This window comes from Neophocaena asiaeorientalis, unplaced genomic scaffold (assembly GCF_003031525.2).
Source record: "Neophocaena asiaeorientalis asiaeorientalis breed wild unplaced genomic scaffold, Neophocaena_asiaeorientalis_V1.1 scaffold140, whole genome shotgun sequence".
Lineage (NCBI taxonomy): Eukaryota > Metazoa > Chordata > Mammalia > Artiodactyla > Phocoenidae > Neophocaena > Neophocaena asiaeorientalis.
Genome location: NW_020173729.1, coordinates 1,807,922 through 1,834,498, shown reverse-complemented (window position 1 = coordinate 1,834,498; position 26,577 = coordinate 1,807,922). Strand labels below are relative to the sequence as shown.

The 26,577-nt window shown below is 40.8% G+C and overlaps 1 protein-coding gene across 1 annotated transcript in view; it reads left to right on the top strand.

The window, feature by feature from the left end:
- The window catches only part of SYNE2 (spectrin repeat containing nuclear envelope protein 2), a 311,661-nt gene that overhangs the window by 52,457 nt on the left and 232,627 nt on the right, over positions 1 to 26,577 (top strand). The window contains exons 3-7 of the mRNA XM_024750801.1: positions 17,193 to 17,254; positions 18,212 to 18,307; positions 18,399 to 18,476; positions 18,566 to 18,658; positions 25,055 to 25,236. Coding sequence (XP_024606569.1) covers positions 17,193 to 17,254; positions 18,212 to 18,307; positions 18,399 to 18,476; positions 18,566 to 18,658; positions 25,055 to 25,236 — 511 coding nt within the window. The remainder of the gene's footprint in view (positions 1 to 17,192; positions 17,255 to 18,211; positions 18,308 to 18,398; positions 18,477 to 18,565; positions 18,659 to 25,054; positions 25,237 to 26,577) is intronic.

Sequence of the window (26,577 nt, the reverse complement as noted above, 5' to 3'; positions counted from 1 at the left end):
AAACTGTGTAATGAAAAACTGAGTGGCCATTCCACTATAAAGATATATATTAGGAGTTTGGGATTAACATAGAACACTAGTATATATGAAATAGATAATCAACAGGAATCTACCGTAAAGCACAGGGAGCTCAATATTCTGTAATAACCTATGTGAGAAAAGAAGCTGAAAAAGATGGATATGTATGTATGTATAACTGAATCACTTTGCTGTACACCTGAAACTAACACAATATTGTAAATTAACTATATTCCAATATAAAGTAAAAATTAAATTTAAATTAAAAAAAAGAAAAAAATATATAAAGTATACTGAATTAGAAAAATTGTTCAGTGTTCAGGAAAATCAGACAGGATGGAAGCAAAGATTTCTTTAGACACGAGGCAGTGAGGTATGTATATGGTGTTTAGGGGCTCAGTAGTGTTTTAGTATCATGTTTCTGAGAGAAATTCTGTTCTACCTTATGACAGTGAGTGAATGAAACTGTGAAGACTGAGAAAGAGGAGTGGATTTAATAAAATGCTTCTGGGTAGGATTTCTGCCCTTTTACACCTAGGTCCCCAATGTGGGATTTTGATGGAAATGATGAATGAATAGTAAGAAATATGCAGACAGTATTTTTGCTTCTTTAACCAAGGCAGACTGCTTTGTTATTATGAATAAAAGCAAATCATCTCTGGGTTTCTTTGCCAATTAGGTGATTATTACACCCGGAGAAAATAATCAAGTTATAGTCCTTCACCAGCTATCAGTGCTGTACTGTCCCAACAAAAAAGCTTCCAGAAATTTCCTGCTCTCATAATAGCTGATACTGTCTTCTGCTGTGTTTTTTTGGAGGATTATTTGCCTTCATATTGTAAAGCTTCATAATCTTAAAAATATTCCAATTAAATGAAAAACAAAATAGCTCTGGAAGCAGTGGTGTTTGCAGTGAATGATGTTTTTCAGGGAAAGGTTTTTTCTTTTTCTTTTTTGTTTTTTTCTTTTTAGGTTGTATATACGGTTTTGTCTTCGGGGAACTTTGGTTCTGTTTTTGCCAGGAGTTTGGGGATAAGCTTACTTTATTCTGGGTCAGTTACATTTTGAAAAGTAGGGCAAGATAAATCCAGGGTCATTTAGAGTCCTGTTAAAGTAGGTTAACAAAGATCTCATTCATTCCTTATAGAAATCAGAATCCTTTTTAATTAGCCCCATGGGCGATACAAGATTTTCTGAGCATTTGTTGTGTATGTGTGTGTGTTGGGAGGGGGTGTAATTATTCAGAGCTTGAAGTAGTATATTAGGAAAAATAAAACTCAAAATAATTTCCCTTTGGAAATGGGAAAATTTGAAGTAAATATAAGAGATTAATTTATAACCATCTGGTGGGTTTAGTGTGTGATTTTATACTCTAAAAATCAGAGGTCATTCTAAATGTGCTTCTTCAAGAGATAACTTCCCTCATCTGGTTTCAGCATTGGTGATTATAATTTCTCCAAATGGCTCCATTTTTCTAAAACGTTCAGGGAAATTTGGTAAAAAGTAACTGTATTTGTTGTTCTCAATATGTATGAGAGCTGACGGGTATTTTTAGAGTCATTTAAAAATGATAAATAAAAAGTCATTTAAAAATGATAAATAAAAAGCTATGAATGATTTATTAGAGAAATGGAATGTTTGGCATTATCATGTGTGTATATCTTAGATAGATATATGTATATCTTAGAAAGATAATGTGTGTACCTTTGCAGGAGAGATATGAGATTCTGGGTGAATAATCTCTCCTGGTCATTGATGGTCTATGAGGCAACATGTGTTGAATGAGCACTGGAAGAAAATGGGAGAAGAGCAGCTACACACACTTGCTCTCTGCCTCTGGGGTGGAGCAGCATGCACGGGTCACGCCTTTGTCTTTTCAGCCTTTACTACAAAGGGTACTACCAATTACACGGGCAGCGAAATGTTACAAGATCAAGGGCACCTGGCTCAAATACAGAACACCGACGGCACTTCTCAAATTTGAGTAACGTGTAGGATCTTTCCAAAACGTGGGCGTTGTTGGCCTCGTCTTCAGTTAAGAAGGCTATTCAGAGTGCAAACTAGTTCTGCTGTATGTGTCTGTCTGCCTCAGTCTGAGTGTTTACTCAGCAGAACTTCCAGGGTGGTTTGATGTCTTCAAAGCACAGTGTTTCAAAAGTACAGGTGAATTCACACCTAACCATTTTATCACGTAATTACGGTTTTTATGAATACAGGTCAGTCTGTTCATTGATATATTCATGCAGCATGTGTTCCCTGAAACCCCACCTTGTATCAAGCACTATTTTTTTTTTTTTTATCCAGCACTATTTTGGGTTGAGAGGTTATTGAGGTGAACAACTCCAGTAAGCTTCATGTGCCCCATGAGGCTTGCATTTCAGTTACAGAGACAAACAATAAATCATTAAGAAAAATAGCAAATATCAAAAACAGACTTATGCAAAAATGGATTTATGCTTGGGCATCTTCTTTAGATCAGGTGTCAGAGAAGGAAGAGGAGACACTTAAGGAGCAATTGAATAACACAAAGGAGCTGCTGTGCAAAGAGCTAGGGAGGGGCATTCCAGTATGAGACAATGGCTCAAGGAAGAACTCAACAAGAGAAACAAACATGGTGAATTCATGGAGCAGAGGGAGCCTGGTGTGGCTGGATTGTGGTGGATGAGGGGCAGGGTGATTGGAGAGCAAGGCAGAGCTGGGTTAGGCAGGGATTCATCAGCTCTAAGCTAAGGTGTGTGGACGGGAAACCTTTGGAAAGTTTTAATCAAGGGAGTAACATGATCTGATTTACATTTTCCAGTCTGGCTGCTGGGTGGAGAGGGGATTATCTGGGAGCAGGAGGGGAAGCAGGAAAGCCAGTTAGGATGCTTTTGTTGTAACCCTGGTGAGATATCATAGTAATTTGGACCAAAGGTGGTAGCAATGGGATGAAGAACCACGGATTTTTTTTTAAATCATCCTGAGGGTTGTCTTTTGGTCTTGTTTATGGTTTCCTTTGCTGGAACCACGGATTTTTTTTTCAAAGGATGTTTGTGAACATTGGGATGATTGGGTGATTAATAAGAGAAATTAAGGATAATTTCTAAATTTTTGCCTTGAGAAAATGAGCGGTTGGTTATGGAATTTATTGCGATAAAGATTGGCAGATAGGGCTTCCCTGGTGGCGCAGTGGTTGGGAGTCCGCCTGCCGATGCAGGGGACACGGGTTCGTGCCCCGGTCCGGGAAGATCCCACATGCTGCGGAGCGGCTGGGCCCGTGAGCCATGGCCGCTGAGCCTGCGCATCTGGAGCCTGTGCTCTGCAACGGGAGAGACCACAGCAGTGAGAGGCCCGCGTATTGCAAAAAAAAAAAAAAAAGATTGGCAGATAAACTAGTTTTGGGGGAAATCAAGCTTGTATTTTTGCCATGATAGATATGAGATGCTTATTTGATATCCAGATGGAGATGTCAAGTAGACAGTTGGATGTCAGGATTCAGAGTTCTAGAGAAAGGTATAGATTTGGCAGCCATCAGCATATGGCTGGTATACTTACATTTACAGCCACGGACTGGATGAGATCGGAATATGTAGCTAGAGCAGACCTTTTAGGTCTTGCAGTGTTCAGAGGTCAAACAGAAGAGGAGGAGCAAGCAAAGGACACTGAGAAGGAGTGGCCAAGGCCAAAGAAGGAAAACCACGCAAGCGTGATGGCCTGGAAACCCCTAGATGAAGATATTTCAAGAAGGGGGTATGGTCAACAGTGTTAAGTAGAGAAATGGCCATTGGATTGGGTTCATAGAGTCAGTTGGTAGCTCTAATACATTCGCCACACTCAGATAGTAGAGACGGAGGCCTGACTGGAGGGGGTTGAGGAGAGAATGGGAGGTGAGGGAGTAGAGACAGTGACTTAACATTTCAAGAAATTTTGTTGATATCAGGTACTTGTTGAAGGGAAATGTAGGATTTTTTAAAGTAAGAGATACTACTCCATTAACTGTTATGCTTTTCCTAAGTTAGGTTCATTTATTGCTAGAGCCCCATTCATTTATTTGTTCATTCATTATTCAACAAGTGTTTTTAAATACCTATGGTGTATGACACTGTGCTGAACACAGGGGATGGCACATGGCATGTGCTGTCCTGAAACGTATGTTCTGATTATAGGGATACAGACAATTATATCAACAGTAGAGTATGATGTGTGCTGCAAAGAGGGCTGACATGGTGCTATAGAGGTACAGAGTAGGAATACCTCACCCAGACTTGGGAGTCAGGGAAAGCTTTCCAGAGGAAGTGATTTCTAAGCTTAGACCTAAAATGTGTTAATAGATGAGCAGGCATTGAAGGTGGAAAGAGTGCTCCAGGCTGTGGTGACGGCATATAAAAGCTAGAAGATGAGGCTGAATGTGGCTCATTCCAGGAAACGGATGTTTAGCGAGACTGAGGATTAGAGTTTGAAAGAGAGTGTGAAAAGATGAGGTCATGTAAATGTATAGGGGTTTGAAGTTTTTCTTAAGACCAAGGGGAAGCAACTGAAGGATTCTGAGTAGAAGCATATTCAGAACTAGTGATTTAGAAATCACCCAGGGGGCACTGTGGGATGTGGTCTTATGGGACTGAGTGTGGAGACAGGAAGACCAGCTGAGAGACAATGGTGTCCTCATCTAGGAGGTGCCAGTATGGATGGAGAGAAATGGGTATCCAGAGATATCTAATAGATACAATTTTCAGGGCTTTAAAATTTTTTAATTTTATTTAAAAAATTTTTATTGGCGTATAGTTGATTTACAATGTTGTGTTGGTTTCAGGTGTACAGCAAAGTGAATCAGTTATACATATATCCATTTTTTTTTTTTTTTAGATTCTTTTCCCAGGTAGGCCATTACAGAGTATTGAATAGAGTTCCCTGTGCTGTACAGTAGGTCCTTGTTGATTATTTTATATATAGTAGTGTGTATATGTCAATCCCAATCTCCCAATTTATTCCCCTCCCCATCCCCTGCTAACCATGTGTTTGTTTTCTACATCCGTGACTCTACCTCTGTTTTGTAAATAAGTTCATTTGTACCCTTTTTTTAAGATTCCACATATAAGCTATATCATATGAAAAAATTTTTATTTTCAGCTTTATTGAGGTAATTATCAGGACTTTTTGATTGACTGGATATGGGAAAGGGAGGGAGTGGGAAGTATCAAAGATGACTCAGGTTTATTCTTGGGCAAATGAGTGGATGATGGAACTGAAAAAAAATGCAGGAGAACAACTTTGGTAGGAGAGGGAGTTGATTGAGACGGTAACTCAGTTCTGGAAATGCTGAGTTTGAAGTGTCCCTGGAATAAGTAGGTGGAGATACCCAGAAGATAGTGGAATAAACATACGCACAGCTCAGGAGAAACAGACACCTGGGCTGAAGGTAAAGATTTGGAAGTGATTAGTATATAAATGGTGATTGGTTCCCTGGGAGTAGATGAAGGTATCTAGAGAAAGAGAAGAAGGGCCTAGGCAGAACATTCCAGAGATAGAAAGAGCAAAACCAGCCCATATTAGGGCCTGGGAAGGGGTGTCCAGAGAAGTAGAAAGAAAACAAGGTGAGTGTGGTACCGTGGAATCCTAAGAAAGAGAATATTTCAAGAAGGAGAGGGTAGTAAACAGTATTAGAAGTTTCAAGATATCCAAAAAGTACTGAGAAGTATCCATGAGGTTTAGCAATGAGTATATTATAAGTGGCCCTGCTCAGAATTAAGTGGAGGGGCTGGGGTGGAAGCCAGCTTTTCATGGGTTGAGAAGTGAGTGGTAGGTGAGGAAGTGAAGACAGCCAGGGTAGACAATTCTTTCAAGAAGTTTGGGTTTGAAGGGGAGGACAGAGATAGGGTGGTAGCTGGAGGGGCCACGGATCTGGCATTTAAGCTGATTTTTAATTATAATGAAAAGAACATGGATTTTGGTATCAGACACGTCTGGATTTGAATTTCTCTCTTACCAGATGTGACATCTAGAGCACAGTATCCAGGGCACAGTAGACTTTCAATAAATGCTTATTGAATGAGTGACTAAAAACCCTTCATCTTCTGGGAGCTATAGTTTTCTCATTTACAATATGCCTGCCTGACCACCTGACTAGAAGCTTTAATGAAATAGTGTCATTGTTCCTTACCCCCGAGTCCTACTTATTCCTGGACATGGCTTGTTTCAGCAAGCCTTCCGAGCCCCTCCACGCGTGTCTTAGGGTACCCATAAGTTAGAATAGATTTACATTGCATTACATTATGATAATATCTCAGTTTATTATTTCATTACTATTTATGCCAGGCTCTTCCTGTTCCCTTGTTGTCTCAAGAATAAGTCACACATGTAAACCAGTCTAATTACTTTAGCTAGGAGTTTCTGAGCGTGAGCTATGTGAACCCCCTCAGTCAGGATCTCTGGGAATTGGGGCACAGAGCCCTGCACTTAAACCATGACTCGCTGGCATTCAAAAGTGTAGGAATCCTAGATTTGTAATCACGGCACGTATCTCCTTAGTCCAGTCTGGCTCTTTTGCACTCAGAAGTCAGAGGTGCTTGGACTGCTGCCCCATTGGAAGGTGTTTAGGCTCACACCTTGATTTTCACAAGAAAAATGCTCACAGTGTTAATGTCGTTGGTAAAAGGCAGTAAGGAGTAAGAAATATGTGCTAAAAGAAATGTAGTCATTTCTTTGATTTATTCATTCCACAGATGTTTATTGAGCAACTCAGGTGAGTCAGAAGAGGGTAAGAAAGAAGAGAAAAAAATAGCACCCCAGATCCTAGGCATTTTATCTGTATTGTGGGCTCATTTTCATGTGCTAGAAATACAAGATTTGCTTTTACGCAGTGAGCCAGGAGCTATGTTCCATAGGGCTGGAAACAAAAGCCTCAGTGTGAAAATCTCAGGTGTTTGCATAAGGGTGTGGTTGCCTCATGTGGCTACAGGACCTTGCTGGATTCTACATGCTAAGGCCCTAAGCAGAAATTCTTTGCTGTGTGTCATAGATTTCCCCAACAAACTAAGTACTTAAATCTGTGGGTTCACTGGGGAAAAATAGCAACAAAGCCCCTCTCGCTCCTGCCCCAGCCAAATAACCATTCATTCAACAAATGCTTTCTGAATTCGAACAACATGAAACACACTGTGTACAAGCTGCAGGCAAAGTGAGGCGCTAAATCAGACCTGGCCTCTGCTCTCCTAGAGCCCGTAGGCTAGTGAGGAGGCAGATAGTAATCAAGTTAGCTCACAGATGTTAGCTAATATTTTTTTAGGAACGGCTTTATAGATATAATTCAAGATGTGATTCACATACCATGCAACTCGCCCATTTAAAGTGTACAATTCAATCATTTTTAGTATACTCACAGAATTGTGCAACCATTGCATTTAATTTTAGAACATTTTTATCACTGCCCCCCCCCCACCCCACAAGAAACTCCATACCCTTTATTCCAATTTTATTCCAAAACCTTCTACTCCTCCCTGCATCAGGCCAAGGCCACCACTGATCTACTTTCTGTGTCTATAGACTGTCCTATTCTGGACATTTTGTACATGTGCAATCATATATGTGGTATTTTGTGATGCCTTCTTTCAGTTAGCATAATGATTTCAACATTCATCCCTGTTGTAGCTGATATTCATTTGTGTAGATCAAGCATAATCTTTCCAGGGATTGATAAACTTTTTTTGTAGAGGACCAGGTAGTAAATATTTTAGCTTTGAGGTCCATATGGTCTCTGTCACAACTACTCAATTTGCCATTTTAGCATGAACGTAGCTACAGACAATATGTGAACAAATGAGTGTGTCTGTGTTCCAAGAAGACTGTATTTACAAAAATAGGTGGTGGGCTACATTTGGCCTTTGGGATTATCTGTTGTTGATCTCTGATTCTACATCAGTACAAATACTTAATCCTCTTAGCAACTCTGTGAGGTAGGTACTGTTAATCCCCATCTTACAAATAAGAAGACTGAGGCACATAGCAAGTAGGTGGCAGATACGGGATCAAACTCAGGTAGTCTGGCTCTAGAGCCCATGCTCTTAACCTTGTCAGTGATTATAAGTTGAGGCCGATGCTAAGTAGTGGAGGAAGACAGACTGACTTAGGTTTCCTTTGGGATGCAACAATTGAGCTGAGCCCTAAGGGTAATTAGAAGTCAAGTAGGTGAAGAGGGCAGGGTGGTGCAAACAGCTGTGGCAGGAGGGGACATAGCTTGTAAAGGCCCTGAAGGAAGATGGAGTGGCTGGAGCCCTGGGCATGGAGGAGAGCTGTAAGTGCCGAGGCTGGAGAGATGCTCTGGGGTGGACCCTGCAAGCCTCACAGGCTGTTTTGCTTTTGATCCTCAGAGCAGAGAGAAACCATCAAAGGGTGGAAAGGGTACTGTGGTCAGATCTACTGGCTGAAGTGGAGAACAGATTGAAGGGAGCAGAGCAGACCTGGTTGGCTGTGGACATGGTCCAGGCCAGACCTGACGGTAGACCAGGCAAGAGGGCCGTCAGATGTAGAGAAGGAAGCGCGTACCAGAGCCACGTGGAGGCAAATTTGCAGGATTTGGCGGTAGGCTGTACTTGGGGCTGATAAAGGATGGTGGTGTCAAGTCCATGAGATGAAAACACAGATGAGGGCGGGTTTGGGGAGAAGTAGGGAGGTAGAGTGTCATTTCAGTCCTGGAATGCTGAGTTTGACAGGCAAGTGCTGTTTTTTCCATAGTGACAACACAGATTCTCCTGGGAGGAAATACGTGAATGAAAAGAATTTTGAAGTAGAGACGTGGTTGCACATCGAGTTTACGAGATGTGTTAGCTAGGACTTAGCTTCTAAACTCACTTTTCTGGTTCAATAAGTGAGATCTCAGTCCTGGTACTATTTATTTTTCTTTCTTACTTGCTTATTTGTTTGGTTTAAGAAAATGTGTTGTAAATTGTCCCCCTGCTTTCTCTGTTGGTTAATAGTCTCCCCTTTTGTAGTTCAGTAACAGGCCTTTTCCTGTTTATTCTTCAGATATTTTAGGCTTTTCTTGTTTTCATTGTGCATGCCTGTGTGTTTTCATTCATTTATTTGTTTGTTATCATCTCCATGAGAAACAATGGAAGAGGTGGCCTTATTATTTTTAGTTCCCTTTCTATTGGATAACAGCTTGGGTAAGATTCTTTGGGATGGCTGTTGGAACACATGGCTAAAATGTGTTGCATTATTGTCTGAATTTAGTTATTCTTACCTTGTCTAACAGAGAGTTGGCAGCATTGTTTCAGGGGTCTCATTAGTGCATGCCCTTTTGTTCAAGACATTTTCTTAGTAGAAGAAAGAAATTACCCAGGGGTTTTTGATTTTGAATTTTATTTATTTTTCTTATACAGCATCTTCTTATTACTTATCTATTTTATACATATTAGTGTATATATGTCAATCCCAATATCCCAATTCATCCCACCCACAGCTTCCCCCCACAGCTTTCCCCCCTTGGTGTACATGCATTTGTTTTCTACATCTGTGCCCAGGGGTTTTTAAAACAAGGATTAGGATAAGACATAGGCCTAGTAACTGTTGCCAATAAATTCTTCTCCTTGCAATAAGTCAGTTTGAACCTCAATCTTTTAATATTTACTAAGTCTTTCAATCAGCAAAATGTATTGAGTACCTCTTCTCTACATGGCACTGGTCTAAGGGGAAGCAAAAACACAAAAGCATAAGGGTTTAATATTAAGGTTGATACAATGAGTAGGAGAGAAACCACATAGAGGTACATGACTGCAGTACATGAGCAGCAAGTGGTAATTACCATAAGATAGAAACAAAACTGTTGGTTATTCATGTAGCTATCCTTTCATAAAAATACAGGTAGAATGATGATAAGCATGCTATTTTATAATTTGCTCGTTTTCACTTAAGAATATACCTGCATTGGCACATATGTATCTACTTTGTTCTTTTTACTGGGTAAATGATAATTTTCTTCCTTTCTGGTAATGTGGAAGGTTTATGATCTCTTTTTTAAAAATTTCTTATGGCTTAACAGATGCTTTTTAACTTTAAATAGTGTACCTAAATTGCTGCTTTTTGAATTATCAACTTAAAAAATGAAACCATATCATGTGTAGTAATTTAATTTACACGTACATTCATTCTTTCATTTGACAAGTATTGACTTCTATTTGTGAGGTATTATTCTAGGAGCGAGGAACCCAGTGACCGACCAAAACAAATCCTTGCTCTTTAGAATTTATGTTCTTTGCCTGTCTAATCTAGAAGGATGCACAGGAAATTGTTAATTAATGTTGTCTCTGGGGAAGGAAAATGGGTGTGTGGGGAAAGTTAAGATTAACTTTGAATTCTGTTACTGTTTATAAAACATGTTTTATGAGGATTATATATTACTTCCTAATACTAATAATGATTAAAAAAAAAAAGACCCAACAAAGTATTGTGGTAGGCCAGAGCCAGAAGAGATTATTTCTGTTTCACAAAGGGGACATTTGAACAGGATATGTCTTATTTTAACAAATGTTGATCGAATGCCCCCCATGTGCATTGTGCTGGGTGGTCGGGTTTCTGTGAATGCAGAGGGATGCGGGAGGATTAGCCAGTCCAGAGGGTACATAGCATGTTGATTCAGAAAAGAGAGCAACTTAACTGGGGAGCTGCATATATTCTAGTTTGGCTAGAGAAGCAGGATGTAAGTGGGGAAATCATGGGGGATGAGTCAGGAAAAAGTTGATTGGAGTCAAATTCTGAATGACCTAGAATGTTAGGCTAAGAATCTATAATTTATTCATTAAGGAATTAGGGAGTGATCAAAAGATTTTAATGAGGAGAGTGAAAGATCCAAGTAATAAATCTGGTGCCATGTGCAATAAACCTGTTATCAATAACCCAGCAATAGAAAGGGAAGAAGGGAAATTCCTGGATAGAGAAGGTTGCAAAGCCTCCTTGGTGACCTCATGCAGTAGAGAACATTCTTGGAGAAGCCACATTGTAAGAATTTGTTGCTCTGTGTTTAAGTGAAAATATCAATTAGAGATTCTCATGCCTGAGTAACTGCCTTTGAACTCTTACTACCAGGGAGGACTGCTGGAGTCAACATTTTAGATGAACTTTTGTGGAGACTGGACCTTGCTGAGACACAGTGGCCTTGGTATTTTAATAATGAGATTTATAATGAACTTAAAATCTATACTCTTTAATTGAGCTTAACTCAATTTGTTTTCATTTAAGTTCCCTTCCAGCTAAGGATATGAGTTGCCAGCTCACAAAAGGCAGATTGAATAAGAACAAAGTCAGAGATTAAATGTATTTTTATGGTAATGACACCTAGAGAAAACCTTTTCCTTCTATGCCTTTCTGAAACTCAGGCAGATATTTTCCAAGAATGATAATCTGGGATAGCCATATGGGCCTGAATGAAATTCACTGACTACATTTTCCTGCATTTTATATATTTCTTATTTGCCTTAAAAATCAGAATAGAGAATTTCTCATTCTCTATTCCTTGGCATTTTAAGGAACTCATCCTTATGATAGATTTTATTATTTTCTGTCTGTTTTTGTCTTTTTCTGTCCCTGATGTCTGCTGATTAAATGGTCTTTTTCTCATTACTCAGCCATAAAAAAAGAGTGAAATAATGCTATTTGCAGCAACATGGTTGGACCTGGAGATTATCATACAAAGTGAAGTAAGTCAGACAGAGAAAGACAAATTTCATATAATATCACTTAAATGTGGAATCTAAGAAATGGTACAAATGAGCTTATTTACAAAACAGAAACAGACTCACAGACTTAGAAAACGAACTTATGATTACCAAAGGGGAAAGGCGGGGAGAGAGGGATAAATTAGGAGGTTGGCATTAACAGATACATACTACTATATATAAAATAGATAATCAACAGGGACCTACTGTATAGCACAGGGGAACTCTACACAATACTCTGTAATTGCCTATATGGGAAAAGAATCTGAAAAACAACAGATATTTGTGTATGTATAACTGAATCACTTTGCTGTACACCTGAAACTAACACAACATTGTAAATCAGCTATATTCCAATATAAAATAAAAATTAAATTAAAAAAATAAAAAATAGGGGCTTCCCTGGTGGCGCAGTGGTTGAGAATCTGCCTGCTAATGCAGGGGACACAGGTTCGAGCCCTGGTCTGGGATGATCCCACATGCTGAGGAGCAACTGGACCCACGAGCCACAACTACTGAGCCTGCGCGTCTGGAGCCTGTGCTCCGCAACAAGAGAGGCCGCGATTGTGAGAGGCCCGCGCACGGCGATGGAGAGTGGCCCCCACTTGCCACAACTAGAGAAAGCCCTCGCACAGAAACGAGGACCCAACACAGCAAAAATAATTAATTAATAAACTCGTACCCCCAACGTCTTAAAAAAATAAAAAATAAATAAACAAATAAATAAAAGGTCCTATTCTCTTTATGTCATTTTGAGAAGAGTTTTATTATTTCATTAGAAAGTTACTCTGGAAATTAAAAAATAAAACCCAACATTAAAAAAAAAATCTCACCCACTCAAATTAAGTTGCTTTAAAGCATGTGTCTCTCAATTATTTTTTCCCCAATGGGTCAGCCTTTGAAAGGAACAAAAGGTTACTTATCGTGCCATAGGGGGAGCTATTTGACTCTGGTTCCTGTTGAATTAATACCACTTTTCAGGGATAAGGCAGTATGAAAATGTGAGAAAAGTGTGTCAAGGGATAAGTGACATGGCACAGACGAAACCATTTAATTGAGTAGTCAAAAAGGTGTTTAATTGCACCTGGGACATCTTTGTCTGCTGTTAGCAAGGGTCCTTGTTGCATTTGAAGGGTTCTGATTTCCAGGATGAAGAGGTGGACAATGTGTTAGTTAAAAGCCATGAAGTTTAAAAACCTTTTCCTGAGGGTTTCATTTGCTAACTGGAGAGTTCGGGTCGGGATTTGTTCTGCCTGCTCCTCTTATTGTTTTTCCCCTTGTTTCTATTAGATTTTAGTCAACTTAGGACAGGGATAACAAGGTTTTCATTGGAAATTTTTGGTTATGTATGTCCCTATCAGAGGTCAGTCCAACCTATGTGAGACTAGGTGCTCCAAGTTGAGCAGTCCATATAGAGCCCTCATATGCTGCCTGTTTTCTCAGCCTAGGAAAGTTCACAGTCCTCAGTTTGCTCAGTACCAAGACCCCTTTTGTCCAGCATCACATGGAAATGATCATGTGATCCCTCATCTTTCTTGGAAATAATTCAGAATGACTGAGGTCTCCAGGTGGATGTGCAATACTCAAACTCCTTGGGCACACGGTGCTCCTTTACATTCCTTTTTGTGCCAGCATTTCACCCCCTCTATGGTTATTCCTTTCTCCCACAATAATTCCCCTAACGTTAGTGTAGACTGTCTGTCCTGGACCTGGTGGTATTCCTGGTTAGTTTCTTCTCCATACTTTATACCTAGAAAGAAAAAAAAAAATCTCTCTTGGCTCCTTAAGGATAAAGAAGAGAGCCCTCGGGCTTCCCTGGTGGCGCAGTGGTTGAGAGTCCGCCTGCCGATGCAGGGGACGCGGGTTTGTGCCCCGGTCCGGGAGGATCCCACATGCCGCGGAGCGGCTGGACCCGTGAGCCATGGCCACTGAGCCTGCGCGTCCGGAGCCTGTGCTCCACAACGGGAGAGGCCACAACAGTGAGAGGCCCACGTACTGCAAAAAAAAAAAAAGAGAGCCCTATTTGTTTGTTTTCCTTGTTGTTTGTTTTGTTTTTTGTTTTGAATTTCTGCTTTTTTGTAATAATGAAATAGTCCCTTCCTGCTTATACACGTGGCCTTGATTAATGTACTTTGTGTGCATGTAACTTGATCCTGGAAGCATAAAAACTTGTTCTCTAGTTTTCTCTATTGAGGAACGAAGTTAGCCCTCAACACATTTTTTGGTAAGCGTCAGTGCATGTTTAAAATTTATTGTCTTATCTGCTGATTCTAGGGAAACAAACAATGAAAACATTAGTAACATTTTGAACTATAGGACAAAATTATGGTTCTTTATAATTCTTTTTTTTAAATTTTTATTTATTTATTTTTTGGCTGCCTTGGATCTTCATTGCGGCGCAAGAGCTTTCTCTAGCTGCGGCGAGCGGGGGCTACTCTTCATTGCGGTGCACGAGCTTCTCATTGCGGTGGCTTGTTGCGGAGCACGGGCTCTAGGCACGCGGGCTTCAGTAGTTGTGGCACGTGGGCACAATAGTTGTGGCTCATGGGCTCTAGAGCGCAGGCTCAGTAGTTGTGGCACATGGGCTTAGTTGCTCCGCGGCATGTGGGATCTTCCCGGACCAGGGCTCGAACCCGTGTCCCCTGCATTGGCAGGCAGATTCTTAACCACTGCGCCGCCAGGGAAGCCCCCTGAATATATTTTGAAGGTGGACGTAAGAGGATTTCCCGAGGCATTGGACATGAAGTGTGAGAGAAAGAGAGAAGCCAACCTGTGATGGAGGAGGAAGACAGAGAGTACAGGGGCCTGCAAGCAGAAGGAGAGAGTGATTATCTGTACTGAATGCTGCTGATTGCTCCAGAAAGATGAAGACTGAGAATCGATCATTGGTTTTAGTGGGGGCTGGGGGGGTCGTTGATGAACTCGATTCATGGTGACCTTGATGAAAGAGTAGTTTCAGCGGAATGGTAAGGGCATGATTGGTGTGGGTTCAGTTAAGAGAGAAGGAGGAGGGGACCTGGAGACCAGGAACATAGACAAATCTATTTGAGGAGTTTTGCCACAATGGACCTGTACCTGATGGGGTCAAGACAGGGTTGTTTTTTGCTTTTAGTTTTAGATGGGCGAATTAATAGCATGGATCAGTACTAATGGGAATAGTCTTGGGTTGGGGAGAGGATAATACAGGAGAGAAAGGAGTAAAAGGTCCTGGAGTAGCTCCAAAGGGATGAGACCTGGTGAATGAGGGAAGGAAGGGATTGGCTTTAGGTCTGAGCAAGGTTGGCTCACCCATGCTAACAGGCTGGAGGCAGAGCCTTTTGATAGGTTACTAGACAAGGGAGTAGATGATCTCTAAGTGTCCTAGGGAAGCAAGGTCTCAGCTGAGAGTAAGGATGGGAGGGGAGGCGTTAGGAGTTTGAGAAAGAAGGAGAGAGTGTGAAATTGCTGTCTAGAGGAGTGGGAGAGGGCAGTGTATTATGACTTCCAGGCAGCACTGAGGGCCTACTTGGTGGTCACAATGAGACTGGTCCGCAGTTACGGATTTCCTTCCAGCCACATTCAGCAGCATGCGTGCAGGTATGAGTGAGCAGAGAGTGGTGATGAAGAGCGCACAGCAGAATGAGAGGTGCAAGGGAATGTTTGTAATAATTGATCGTGGAATTTACAATGGATAAGGATGAAAGGAAGGAGACCAAGGGGCCGAGGGACAGTGTAAAACTGGCAGAATTGATGGCTTGGAGTTGCTGATGGACTCCAAGGATTGTTGGAGTCGAGACACTAGTGAGAATGAACTGAAAAGATAAGGAATGATGTTCAGAGATGGGGATGCATGAACTCAAGACCATGAGTTGTAGTTTTTAGTAATGACAAGGTCAGGGTATAACCATGACAGTGAGTGGTTGAGGCAGAGCAGAAGACACATTTATTGGAGAAGAATTCAAGAAACAGAGAGGCCAGAAGGTTGGAAGTTTCACCAGTATGTGTATTGAGATTACGAAGAATTAGGGGTCACGTTGGAAAGAGCAACAGTGGGGAAGGAACTAAAACCTTTGAGAAATGATGAGGAATGACAGAGGTAAGTAGATGACTGTAATAGTGGGGACTGTCTGATGCCATGAGAGTTAAAGCTGGAGCATTTCAGGGACAAAGAGAGTGGAAAATGATCTGGAAGTAGCAGCGAAGAGCAAGGAACTAGTGTTCCAGGGTCTGTAAGAGAAAGCAGTGCTGTCACTTGGGAGGGCTGTGGGGAAAGCAGAGTTCTGGGTTAGGGTGGAGGTTCAATTAGAGCAGAAAGGTGAAGAGGGTAGTGGGCACATAGGGGATTTCGCTGATGGTCTGTTATGGATTTCAGCATCAGTGAAGGGTTTCAGGAGTTAAGGAGAGGTGGGAGATGAGAAAAATTGGGGGACGTGCAGAGTCTTTTGGAAATTAGAGGGAGAATGGAGGGGGACCTGAGTGTGTGAACTGTGTGTGTGTGTGTGTGTGTGTGTGTTGATGGGATGTAAGCAGGGGCAAAGGCACAGTGAGATGAGATCTGAGCCCGCGGTAGGTGGTGGGAACAAGGCTGTAAGCATTAGGCACAGGGAGGAGTGGGTGTCTGGATTGCTCTCACCCCTGTCCAGTAGGTTGAGGAGATCTGGGGAAATGGAAAGACAGTCCTGTGTGCAGGGGAACCCCTGGCCTCAGGGCTGAGGGTGTCTGCTGGAGCCGAGGGGCTAGAGGTGAGGGGAAGAATGGTGTCGGGATGGAGCTTTCTCCTGCCCTGGGGAGGAAGGAAGGATCCACACCGAGTGTTCTGATCTTTCCCTGGACTGCTGCCTGGTTAGTAAGAGTGAGAGCTAGCACTTCTGTGTTTCCTTGGTGCCAGGGTCTGTTCACTTTGAGTGAACCACTAACAGTCTCTAGCGGTGAGTGGTTCTCACCTTATTCCATGAGGAACCTTCCCCACGTCACACAGCTACTCAGTAACACAGGCAGGATTTGAACTCAGGTCTCTCTGACTCTAATTGCAGCTGATTGACAGTTAATTCAGTGACAATATGTTCTTCATGATAAATGTCAAGACTAAACTGCTGCAACTTTATGAGCCCTTTAAAATGTATTCAGATGTTCTGGGTTTATCTGAAGTACCGTGTGGTGTTGGCTTAGACTGCAAGTCCATTTGGATTAGAAACCCTTTTTTTTTTTCTTCACAGGTCCTTGTACAGCACTGTCAAGGTCATGTAGGGGCTAATTCTTTTGTCGGTAAAATATTAAAAACCGTTGTCTCTTGCAGTTAAACGGTGGCTTTGAGAAATATCTTATTTCAACGTGCTATATTTCCAAAACACTTCTTGGACAAACATCTGAAATTTAAACTAAGTCCTAGAACGTTTATAAGATTGTGAGATACACACACGTACCCAGAGTGACAGACCTTTGAAACGTTGATTTGTTCAAATGGTTTCTGAGGCTTCTCGTTTTCTAACCGCTATTGTCCTTTTTAAATAGCTGAACAGGAAGACACTCAGAAGAAAACCTTCACATGCTGGATAAACTCACAGTTGGCAAAGGTGAGGAAAAAGAGAGCAAATCAAGCTATAAATATATATTTAAGTGATTCCTCCTGTTCCCTCAGTTTTGGTCCCCAAAATGGCACTGGTGACATGTAAAAGGTTGAAAAAATGTGCTGAATGTCACCTTGATCTTGTTTTGATGTATCTGTTATTCTTCTCCAACACGAAAAGGGGGCATTTTTGTTAAGGATATGGGAGACAGTGCTAGAAAATATTTAAAGCAGTAACATCTCTTTTATCAAATGAAATTGTAACAAGAAGTCATATATGTTGAGTGTTATGTTAGACACTGTTGTAAGTACTTTAAATGTACTGATCACTCGTTATGTTTCAGTGACTTCACAACATCCTGAGACAGATAGTATTGTTTGTGTTTAGAGAACAAGGAAACAGAGACGTTGTGTGGCTTCTCCAAGGTCCCACAGCTTACAAGTGATCGTGCTGGGATGCAAACCCAGGCAGTCTGGACCCAGAGGCCTTGATCTTAATCTCTCTGCTATCCTGGCCTTCAGTGATCCGGGTGCCTGGAATAACCTGGATACAAAATGAGTGAGCCTCTTCACCCAGGCTACCCATCCCAGCACAGTGCTTGTCATTCTAAAAAGAGGAAATTCATAAACAGGTTACTCCAGAAATGTAATCTCCCCAAATGGGTCACTATTGGCTGATTCTGAGCATCTTGAATGCCACTTCACTGCACAAGTTTTAAGCTCTCAGTGAAAGCTGAAAGAGTGTTGTGTTACTGGAAATTTGCTGTGAGATAAATTCACTACTTTCCTTATCATGTTTTGATGTGGAACTTCGTGTGCTTTCTACATTCTGTTAATTAAGAAGAAAATCACTACTGAATCTTAGCTTTTGCAAAGATGCAAAAGCACATTTATGAGATTCTTAAAAGTTGTCGTGTTTTTGGACCAAAGTTTCAATGATTACTTTTCTTGTGACCTTTTGTAGCACACCCCTCCCTCAGTTGTGTCGGACCTATTCGCAGACATTAAAAAGGGGCATGTCCTCCTGGACCTGCTGGAAGTACTCTCAGGACAACAGTTGGTAAGCTTTTAAAACAACATTAAGAAATTTTGTAGATTAAAAAAAAAAGAAATCACATTTGTGAGTAATATATTTTGCTTGAATTTCATAGCCTCGAGATAAAGGATCTAATACATTCCAGTGTAGAAGCAATATAGAACATGCCCTGAGATTCCTAAAAAACCGATCAGTGAGTATGAAATTCACATGAAAATTCATTGGGGAGATAAATGCTGTGAAATATTTTATCCTTTTAACATGCGTTTCTTTTTTTTCCAGATCAAGCTAATAAATATTCACGTTACCGATATTATAGATGGAAACCCATCCATTATTCTTGGCCTAATTTGGACAATTATACTACACTTTCATGTAAGTAGTTTGATGATACGAAAAGTATTCCTGTTCTAATTACCACAGTATGAAATAAGTGTAATGCAATAAGTGTGACTTGATGCTAGAGCTTCTTCCAGAAATAGGACCCTCTGGAAGTCTTGTCAGGTGGAAATTATATAGCAGACCCTTTGCCACTTATGTTATTCTTCAATTGAATGCTGAATTATCATGATATCCTGGAATATCCATGGTATCAGCACCAGTCTGAATAGAACTTGCCATGGTAAATTTTTGCTTATTATTGTTTATTTACTCTGTCAGAAGAGAGAATAGGAAGCTTCTGGAGTAAATTCTTGAAAGTTAACCCATTAAACTTGGTAAAATCTCCCTATTTTTGAGGTCCCTTGTCTAATCTAATAATCCTGCAACATCTAGCTCTGTCCCAAGACTGACTCATAGCTTTCATTTCATTCCACAAATATTTTTGAGCACCTACTTTGTGCTAACTTTTGTGCTGGGACAGTAAGAAAATAACAGGGGGCACTTCCCTGGTGGCACAGTGGTTACGTATCCACCTGCCAATGTAGGGGACACGGGTTCAATCCCTGGTCTGGAAGATCCCACATGCCGTGGAGCAACTAAGCCCGTGTGCCACAGCTACTGAGCCTGTGCTCTAGAGCCCGTGCGCTGTAACTGCTGAGCCCCACATGCTGCAGCTAATGAAGCCTTTGCACTCTGGGCCCCGTGTGCCACGACTACTGAGCCCATGTGCTGAAACTACTGAAGCCCACACACCTAGATCCTGTGCTCTGCAACAAGAGAAGCCACTGAAAAGAGAAGCCCGTGCACTGCAACGAAGAGTAGCCCTCACTCACTGCAACTAGAGAAAGCCCGCACGCAACAATGAAGACCCAATGCAGCCAAAAAAAACAAAAAGAAAGAAAGAAAATAACAGGGAATAAGTAGGTTATAGTCCTGACTTTATGACACTTATGGCTGATAAATACATTCTTTCAGGCCTGGGATTTTAAATTAGTGCGTATTTTCTGTAGCTACTTAAAAACTTGTATGTTCAGGGGCTTCCCTGGTGGCACAGTGGTTGGGAATCCGCCTGCCGATGCAGGGTACACGGGTTCGTACCCCGGTCCGGGAAGATCCCACATGCCGCAGAGCGGCTGGGCCTGTGAGCCATGGCCACTGAGCCTGCGCGTCCGGAGCCTGTGCTCCGCAATGGGAGAGGCCACAACAGTGAGAGGCCCGTGTAACGCAAAAAAAAAAAAAAAAAAGTTACATGTTCATTATCTCCATAATTACTTTAAAAATAACTTTAAAAATTATATGGGAAACAAATGCTTATTTTAGGAAAACTAGAAAATAACGTAACTAATTTATATAAAATTTCAAACATACAAAATGAGACTATATCATTCCTGGATACCTATATTTGTAGTGATAGTAGAATAATATATGTGAGGATGATGAAAACTAAATTTAGGATTTTGGTTTTCTTCCTTTGGGAAAGGAAGGAAATGGAATTGAAGGGGGAAAGACAGAAGGCTCAAAGTGTATTTGTGTTTTATTTCTTTAAAAAATTATGAACCAAATGTAAAATGTTAAAATTTGATAATTCATAGGCATTTTTAATATTTTCCCATACTTTTTAGGACATTTGAAATATAATTTGATATTTCAATATAGACAACAAAAAGAAAATAAAGTCATCTGTAATTCTGTCACTCACAGATAACCACTTCAATTAATTTGGTGTACAGTCTTCATGACATATACAGTGGGAATTAATTAATATATATATTCATGCATGTATGTCTTAAACAAAATGGGGTCATGCTATCCATTACTGTTTTCAAGCAATTCTAATTAAAATCTTTCTGAATTTATATGTATTTTAATGCAAGTATGATGTTCTATTGTAAAGCACTGTTGTTTCATTAAGGGACAGTCAGAATGCTCACAGTCTTTTATGACTAAGCAATTCCAAAAAGACTACCCTTAACATAAAACTTTTGCATATAATCTTAATTATACCCATGGGCCAAATTCCTAGAAACGGCATTCTTGGGCCATAAGATTTGCAAAATTGTAGCTTTTTAAAGCTTTTTAAAGTGGTTAAGAATCAGCTTGCCAGTGCAGGGGACACGGATTCGAGCCCTGGTCCTGGAGGATCCCACATGCCGCGGAGCAACTAAGCCCATTCGCCACAACTACTGAGCCTGCGCTCTAGAGCCCGCGAGCCACAACTACTGAACCCGCATGTGACAACTACTGAAGCCCACGTGCCTAGAGCCCGTGCTCCACAACAAGAGAAGCCACTGCAATGAGAAGCCCGCGCGCCTAAATGAAGAGTAACCCCCGCTCGCCGCAGCTAGAGAAAGCCCGCAGGCAGCAATGAAGACCCAACACAGCCAAAAATAAATAAAATAAATAAATTAAAAAAAAAAAAGAATCAATTTAAAGTTTTGTTTTAATATTGTAAATAAACTTTTGTCAAAAGTATACAACACACGGAGAAAACTGCACAAATCTTAGATGTAGAGCTTGATGAATTTTTGGAAATTAAACACATCCACGTAACCACCATTTAACTGAAGATAAGATGATAGAATATTGCCAGCATCCCAGAGCCCCCAGGTCTTTCTCCCAGTCACTGCCCTCGTTCCCTAAAGATGACCGCTACTTTGATCTTTATCATTGGTTAGTTTAGCATTTTAAACTCCATATAAACAGAATTATAACAGAATTATTTTGCATACACTATATAATAGTCTTTTCTACCTGACTTATTTCACTTAACATCATGTCTGTGAGATTCATCCTCTTGAGGCAGGTATCAGTGGGTCTTTCTTTTCCATTGCTGTATATGAATATACCATTGCATGAATATACCAGAACTTATTTACCATTCTACTGTTGACAGACATTTCTTTTGCTGCCAATTTTAAGCTATTATGAATAAAGCTGCTAAAAACATTCTTGTATATGCCCTTTGGTGGTACAAGCCCTTATTTCTGTTGCATATTTATCTAGGACTGGAACTGCTGGTCTGCAGGGCATGTGATCTTCAGCTTTAGTAGATACTGCCAAACAGTTTTTCAAACTTGTTGTGATTTACACTGTTACCAGAGTTTAAGAGCTGCTTGCTCCAATCCTTGCTAATACTTGGCATTAGAAACTTTTATTTTAGCTATGCTGTTGTGTATAATGATTTATAGAAGTTTTAAAATGTATTCTGGATACAAGTCCTTTGTTGGGTATTTATAAATTGCAAATATCTTCTCTGACTCTGTGGCTTGCTTTCTCAAATCTTTAATGAACAGACATTCATAATTTTAATGTAGTTCACATTTATCAACTTCTTTTTTTTTTTGGTGGCTAGTACTTTTTATGTCCTTTAAAGAATTCTTTCCCTTTGCCAGTACCATGGAGATATTCTCTTATGTTATTTTCTAGAATAGTTCTGTCCAATAGGACTTTCTGCAATGATGGAAATGTTCTGTACCTGCACTGGACAGAACAGTAGCCACTAGCCACTTGTGGCTATTGGACACTTGGCATGTGACTAGTATGACTGAGGAACTAAATTTTAAAGTTTATTTAATTTAAATTTAGATAGCCACATGTGGCTAGTGGCTATCATATTGGACAGCACATTCCTAAAAGCTTAATCATTTCACAGTTTACTTTTAGCTCTACAGTCTTTCAAGAATGAATTGATTTGTTTGAGTATGTTATGTTAAGGCAATTAAGATTTTTTTTTCCATATGGCTATCCAGTTGATCCAACAGTAATTATTGAAGAGACCATCATTTTCCTACTGCACTGTAGTATCACCTTTATAAATCAAGTAGTCATATAGGTATGGCTCCATTTTCAGATTGTCTATTCTGTCCCATTATTTATCCTTGTACCAATACTATACTACATTAATTTCTGTAGCTGTACAGTCAGTCTTGATATCTGATATTGTGGTTTTCCAACTCGTTCTTCAAGATTATCTTGGCTTCTTTGCTCTTTGTATTTCCGTATATATTTTTTTCTGAGATGTGATTGACATATACCATTGTGTAAGCTTAAGGTAGATAACATGTTGATTTGATAGTCATACAAATTTTATAAGTAACTTGTTAATTTACACACACGTAACCTGCTGGAATTTTAATGAGGATTGATTGAATGTATAGAATCATTTGGAAAAAGCTGATATCTTTTAAATAATGCATCTTTTAACCCATGAATATAACATTTTCATTTTTGTTCTGTTCAAAATATTTTCAAATTTTCATTATGATTTCTCATTTGACCCATGGGCTCTATCACAATCTATGGCTTAATTTCCAAATATTTGGAGGTTTGTTATATCTTCACTAGTACTGATTTCTAGCTTAATCTCAGTGTGGTTGGAAAATATAATCTGAATTATTTCAGTCCTTCAAAATTGCTGTGGCTTGCTTTGTGGCTCAGCATGGTCAATTTTGGTAAATAGTCTATATGCACTGGGAAAGAATGTTGATTCTGCCATTTTAGGTGCAATGGGGTATGCCAACCAGATCAAATTTGTTCATTGTATTGGTCACACCTACTATTGGTTATCTGGTGAGTCTGTCAATCATTGAAAGAAGTGTACATCTTTCAATAATACTTCTATTATGTTTCTGGATTTTTCTTTTTGTTTTGTTTTGTTTTGTTTTGTTTGCGGTCCGCGGGCCTCTCACTGTTGTGGCCTCTCCCGTTGTGGAGCACAGGCTCCGGACGCGCTGACTCAGAGGCCATGGCTTACGGGCCTAGCTGCTCTGCCGCATGTGGGATCTTCCCGGACCGGGGCACGAACCCGTGTCCCCTGCATCTCAACCACTGCGCCACCAGGGAAGCCCTGGATTTATCTTTTAACGTTTTCTGTAGGTATTATCATATTGCCCTCCAAAAAAATCTAAACCAATTTACGTGTTCCCAGTTTCTGGTATTCACACCGTCACTGACTGTTACCTTTAAAAAATTTTTGCCTGTGTTATGTATGAAAAAACTGTTCTCTTGCTGTATATATTTAGATTTCTGAAATGACTAATGAAGTTATTTTTCATATACTTAAGGGCGGTTTTTTTCTTGCTTGGGATTTACCTCTTCGTGTTTGACTATTTTTTCCTGTATGTATATTTGTTTCTTAATGGTTTATAATCAAGGATGCATTTTAATTGACCCAGTCTCTCCAGAGAAATTCTCGACTAGCAGTTCAGTTTGGCTCAGTTCAGTTTTTTTTTGTTTTTTTTTTTTTGCGGTACGCGGACCTCTCACCGCCGCGGCCCCTCCTGCCGCGGAGCACAGGCTCCGGATGCGCAGGCTCAGCGGCCATGGCTCACGGGCCCAGACGCTCCGCGGCATGCGGGATCCTTCCGGACTGGGGCACGAACCCGCGTCCCCCGCATCGGCAGGCAGACTCCCAACCACTGCGCCACCAGGGAAGCCCTTCAGTTCAGTTTTGATGGACAGAGGTGGAGCACCAGTGAAGTGCTCTATAAGCATGTTGCGGGGGGCGAATAGATGCCTGCCCTTGATGTGGAGCGCCATATAGATGCCTGCCCTTGATGTGGAGCTCCATATGCTTGGGTGAGAGCAAGTCCCAAAAGCCAATGTGTAGCCCCAGATGGCAAATGCCGTTATTCTAAAAAACTGTTCTCTTGCTGTATATATTTAGATTTCTGAAATGACTAATGAAGTTATTTTTCATATACTTAAGGGCGGTTTTTTTCTTGCTTGGGATTTACCTCTTCGTGTTTGACTATTTTTTCCTGTATGTATATTTGTTTCTTAATGGTTTATAATCAAGGATGCATTTTAATTGACCCAGTCTCTCCAGAGAAATTCTCGACTAGCAGTTCAGTTTGGCTCAGTTCAGTTTTTTTTTGTTGTTTTTTTTTGCGGTACGCGGACCTCTCACCGCCGCGGCCCCTCCCGCCGCGGAGCACAGGCTCCAGATGCGCAGGCTCAGCGGCCATGGCTCACGGGCCCAGACGCTCCGCAGCATGCGGGATCCTCCCGGACTGGGGCACGAACCCGCGTCCCCCGCATCGGCAGGCAGACTCCCAACCACTGCGCCACCAGGGAAGCCCTTCAGTTCAGTTTTGATGGACAGAGGTGGAGCACCAGTGAAGTGCTCTATAAGCATGTTGCGGGGGGCGAATAGATGCCTGCCCTTGATGTGGAGTGCCATATGCTTGGGTGAGAGCAAGTCCCAAAAGCCAATGTGTAGCCCCAGATGGCAAATGCCGTTATTCAAAGGTTTGCCCAGTACTCATTTCACCATGAGTAAACTGTCACTGTTATACGATAATTTTTAGGTCTTGTTCTGGCTGAAGGTTTTGCCTCAATGCTGCTAACCTATGATTCCATACACGTTAACAATTATTATGTCTTCCTTAGATTGAGGAGCTTGCCCGGACTCTTTCTTGCAATTACAATCAGCCTTCCCTGGACAGTGTGAGTGTGGTCGACTCATCTCCTACCTCTAGTCCTCCAGCTAAGAAATGCTCCAAAGTCCAAGAAAGATGGCAGATGTCTGCAAAGAAGGCTCTTCTCCAGTGGGCTCAGGAGCAATGTGCCATGTAAGTAGTTTGCTCCACCAGAGGAGACACACAGGGCAGCTGTACCCACCAACGCAACCTTACCGACTTCCAGGTCTGAAAATCAGGCCAAATAGGAGTAACACCCACCTGAACACTTCCCTGTCATAAAAAGAAAAGGCTCACTCTCCCCCTTCCTCTCACACTGAATCTTCCACATGTGGACCTCTGTGAGCTCAGCCACACTTGGTTTTGAAGACCAGAAGGTGGTATCATCTGGGTAACTTCCCTCACTCCCACTCCCATGTATAGGTGGTCTATTACTGTGTGCAAATAAAGTAGTCTTTAAATATCTTTTTCTTTAGGCACAATTCCCCTATGCATCTGGAAGGTGGATTTAGATTCAAAAAGTTTTGCCATACTAGAAGCTCTTTAAAAGTCGGGACTCTATCTTAGTTGACTGTGTATTCCCTTAATTTTAGCCTAATATGTGTTCTTGGTAGGTGCTCCATAAATGTGTTGAGTGGATGAATGAAAAATGAGTGAATGAGTAGCCAACTCATAAAATTATCCCTTGGAACTCTATAGGGCTGCATGAAAGACCATGGTCCCCATTGTTTAGAAACTCGTAGCTCAATTAGGAAACAAAGAAACAAGAGAGTAGGTGTTTTAAAAAAAGGACATGATAAAGGGAAGTTAATGCTTATAATTTCTTTTTTTTAATTTCTTTTTTATTATTAATTGTTATTGGAGTATGGTTGCTTTACAATGTTGTGTTAGCCTCCAATGCACAGCAAAATGAATCAGCCATACACATGTAGTTATGCCCTCCCTTTTGGACTTCCCTTCCATTTAGGTTACCACAGTGCACTTGGTAGAGTTCCCTGTGCTATACAGTATGTTCCCATCAGTTGTCTGTTTTATACATAGTGTCAATCCCAGTCTCCTAATTCCTCCCACTATAATTTCTTTTTTACATAGGAAAATGTTTTCTGCTCTTGGGATACGTTTACTTTTTCAATTTAGCCAACTGCTTGGATGGAGTTTAGGAAAATAAGGAATTAGGATGCAGGAGATCCACCACAAAAAGACCTATAGAGTTCAAAAGGCGTTCTTTGTCACATCATAGCATTGTCCAGATAAACAGAGGCATAAAAATGTTGCTAAGCCCTCTCAAATGTTGGGCTTCTGAGTAACTGCTTCCTAATGAAAGGCTAACATGTTAATTTCTGCCTTACCTTTCTGTAGTTGTCATTCATCCTCTGTATTCTGTGAGGGGACACAAATATACATGCATATCTTACAGGTTTTAAGTATATTAAATGAACTTTTTCTTGAATTTCCTGGAGATGATTTTACTTCAGTTTCCTAAATTTTTAAAAT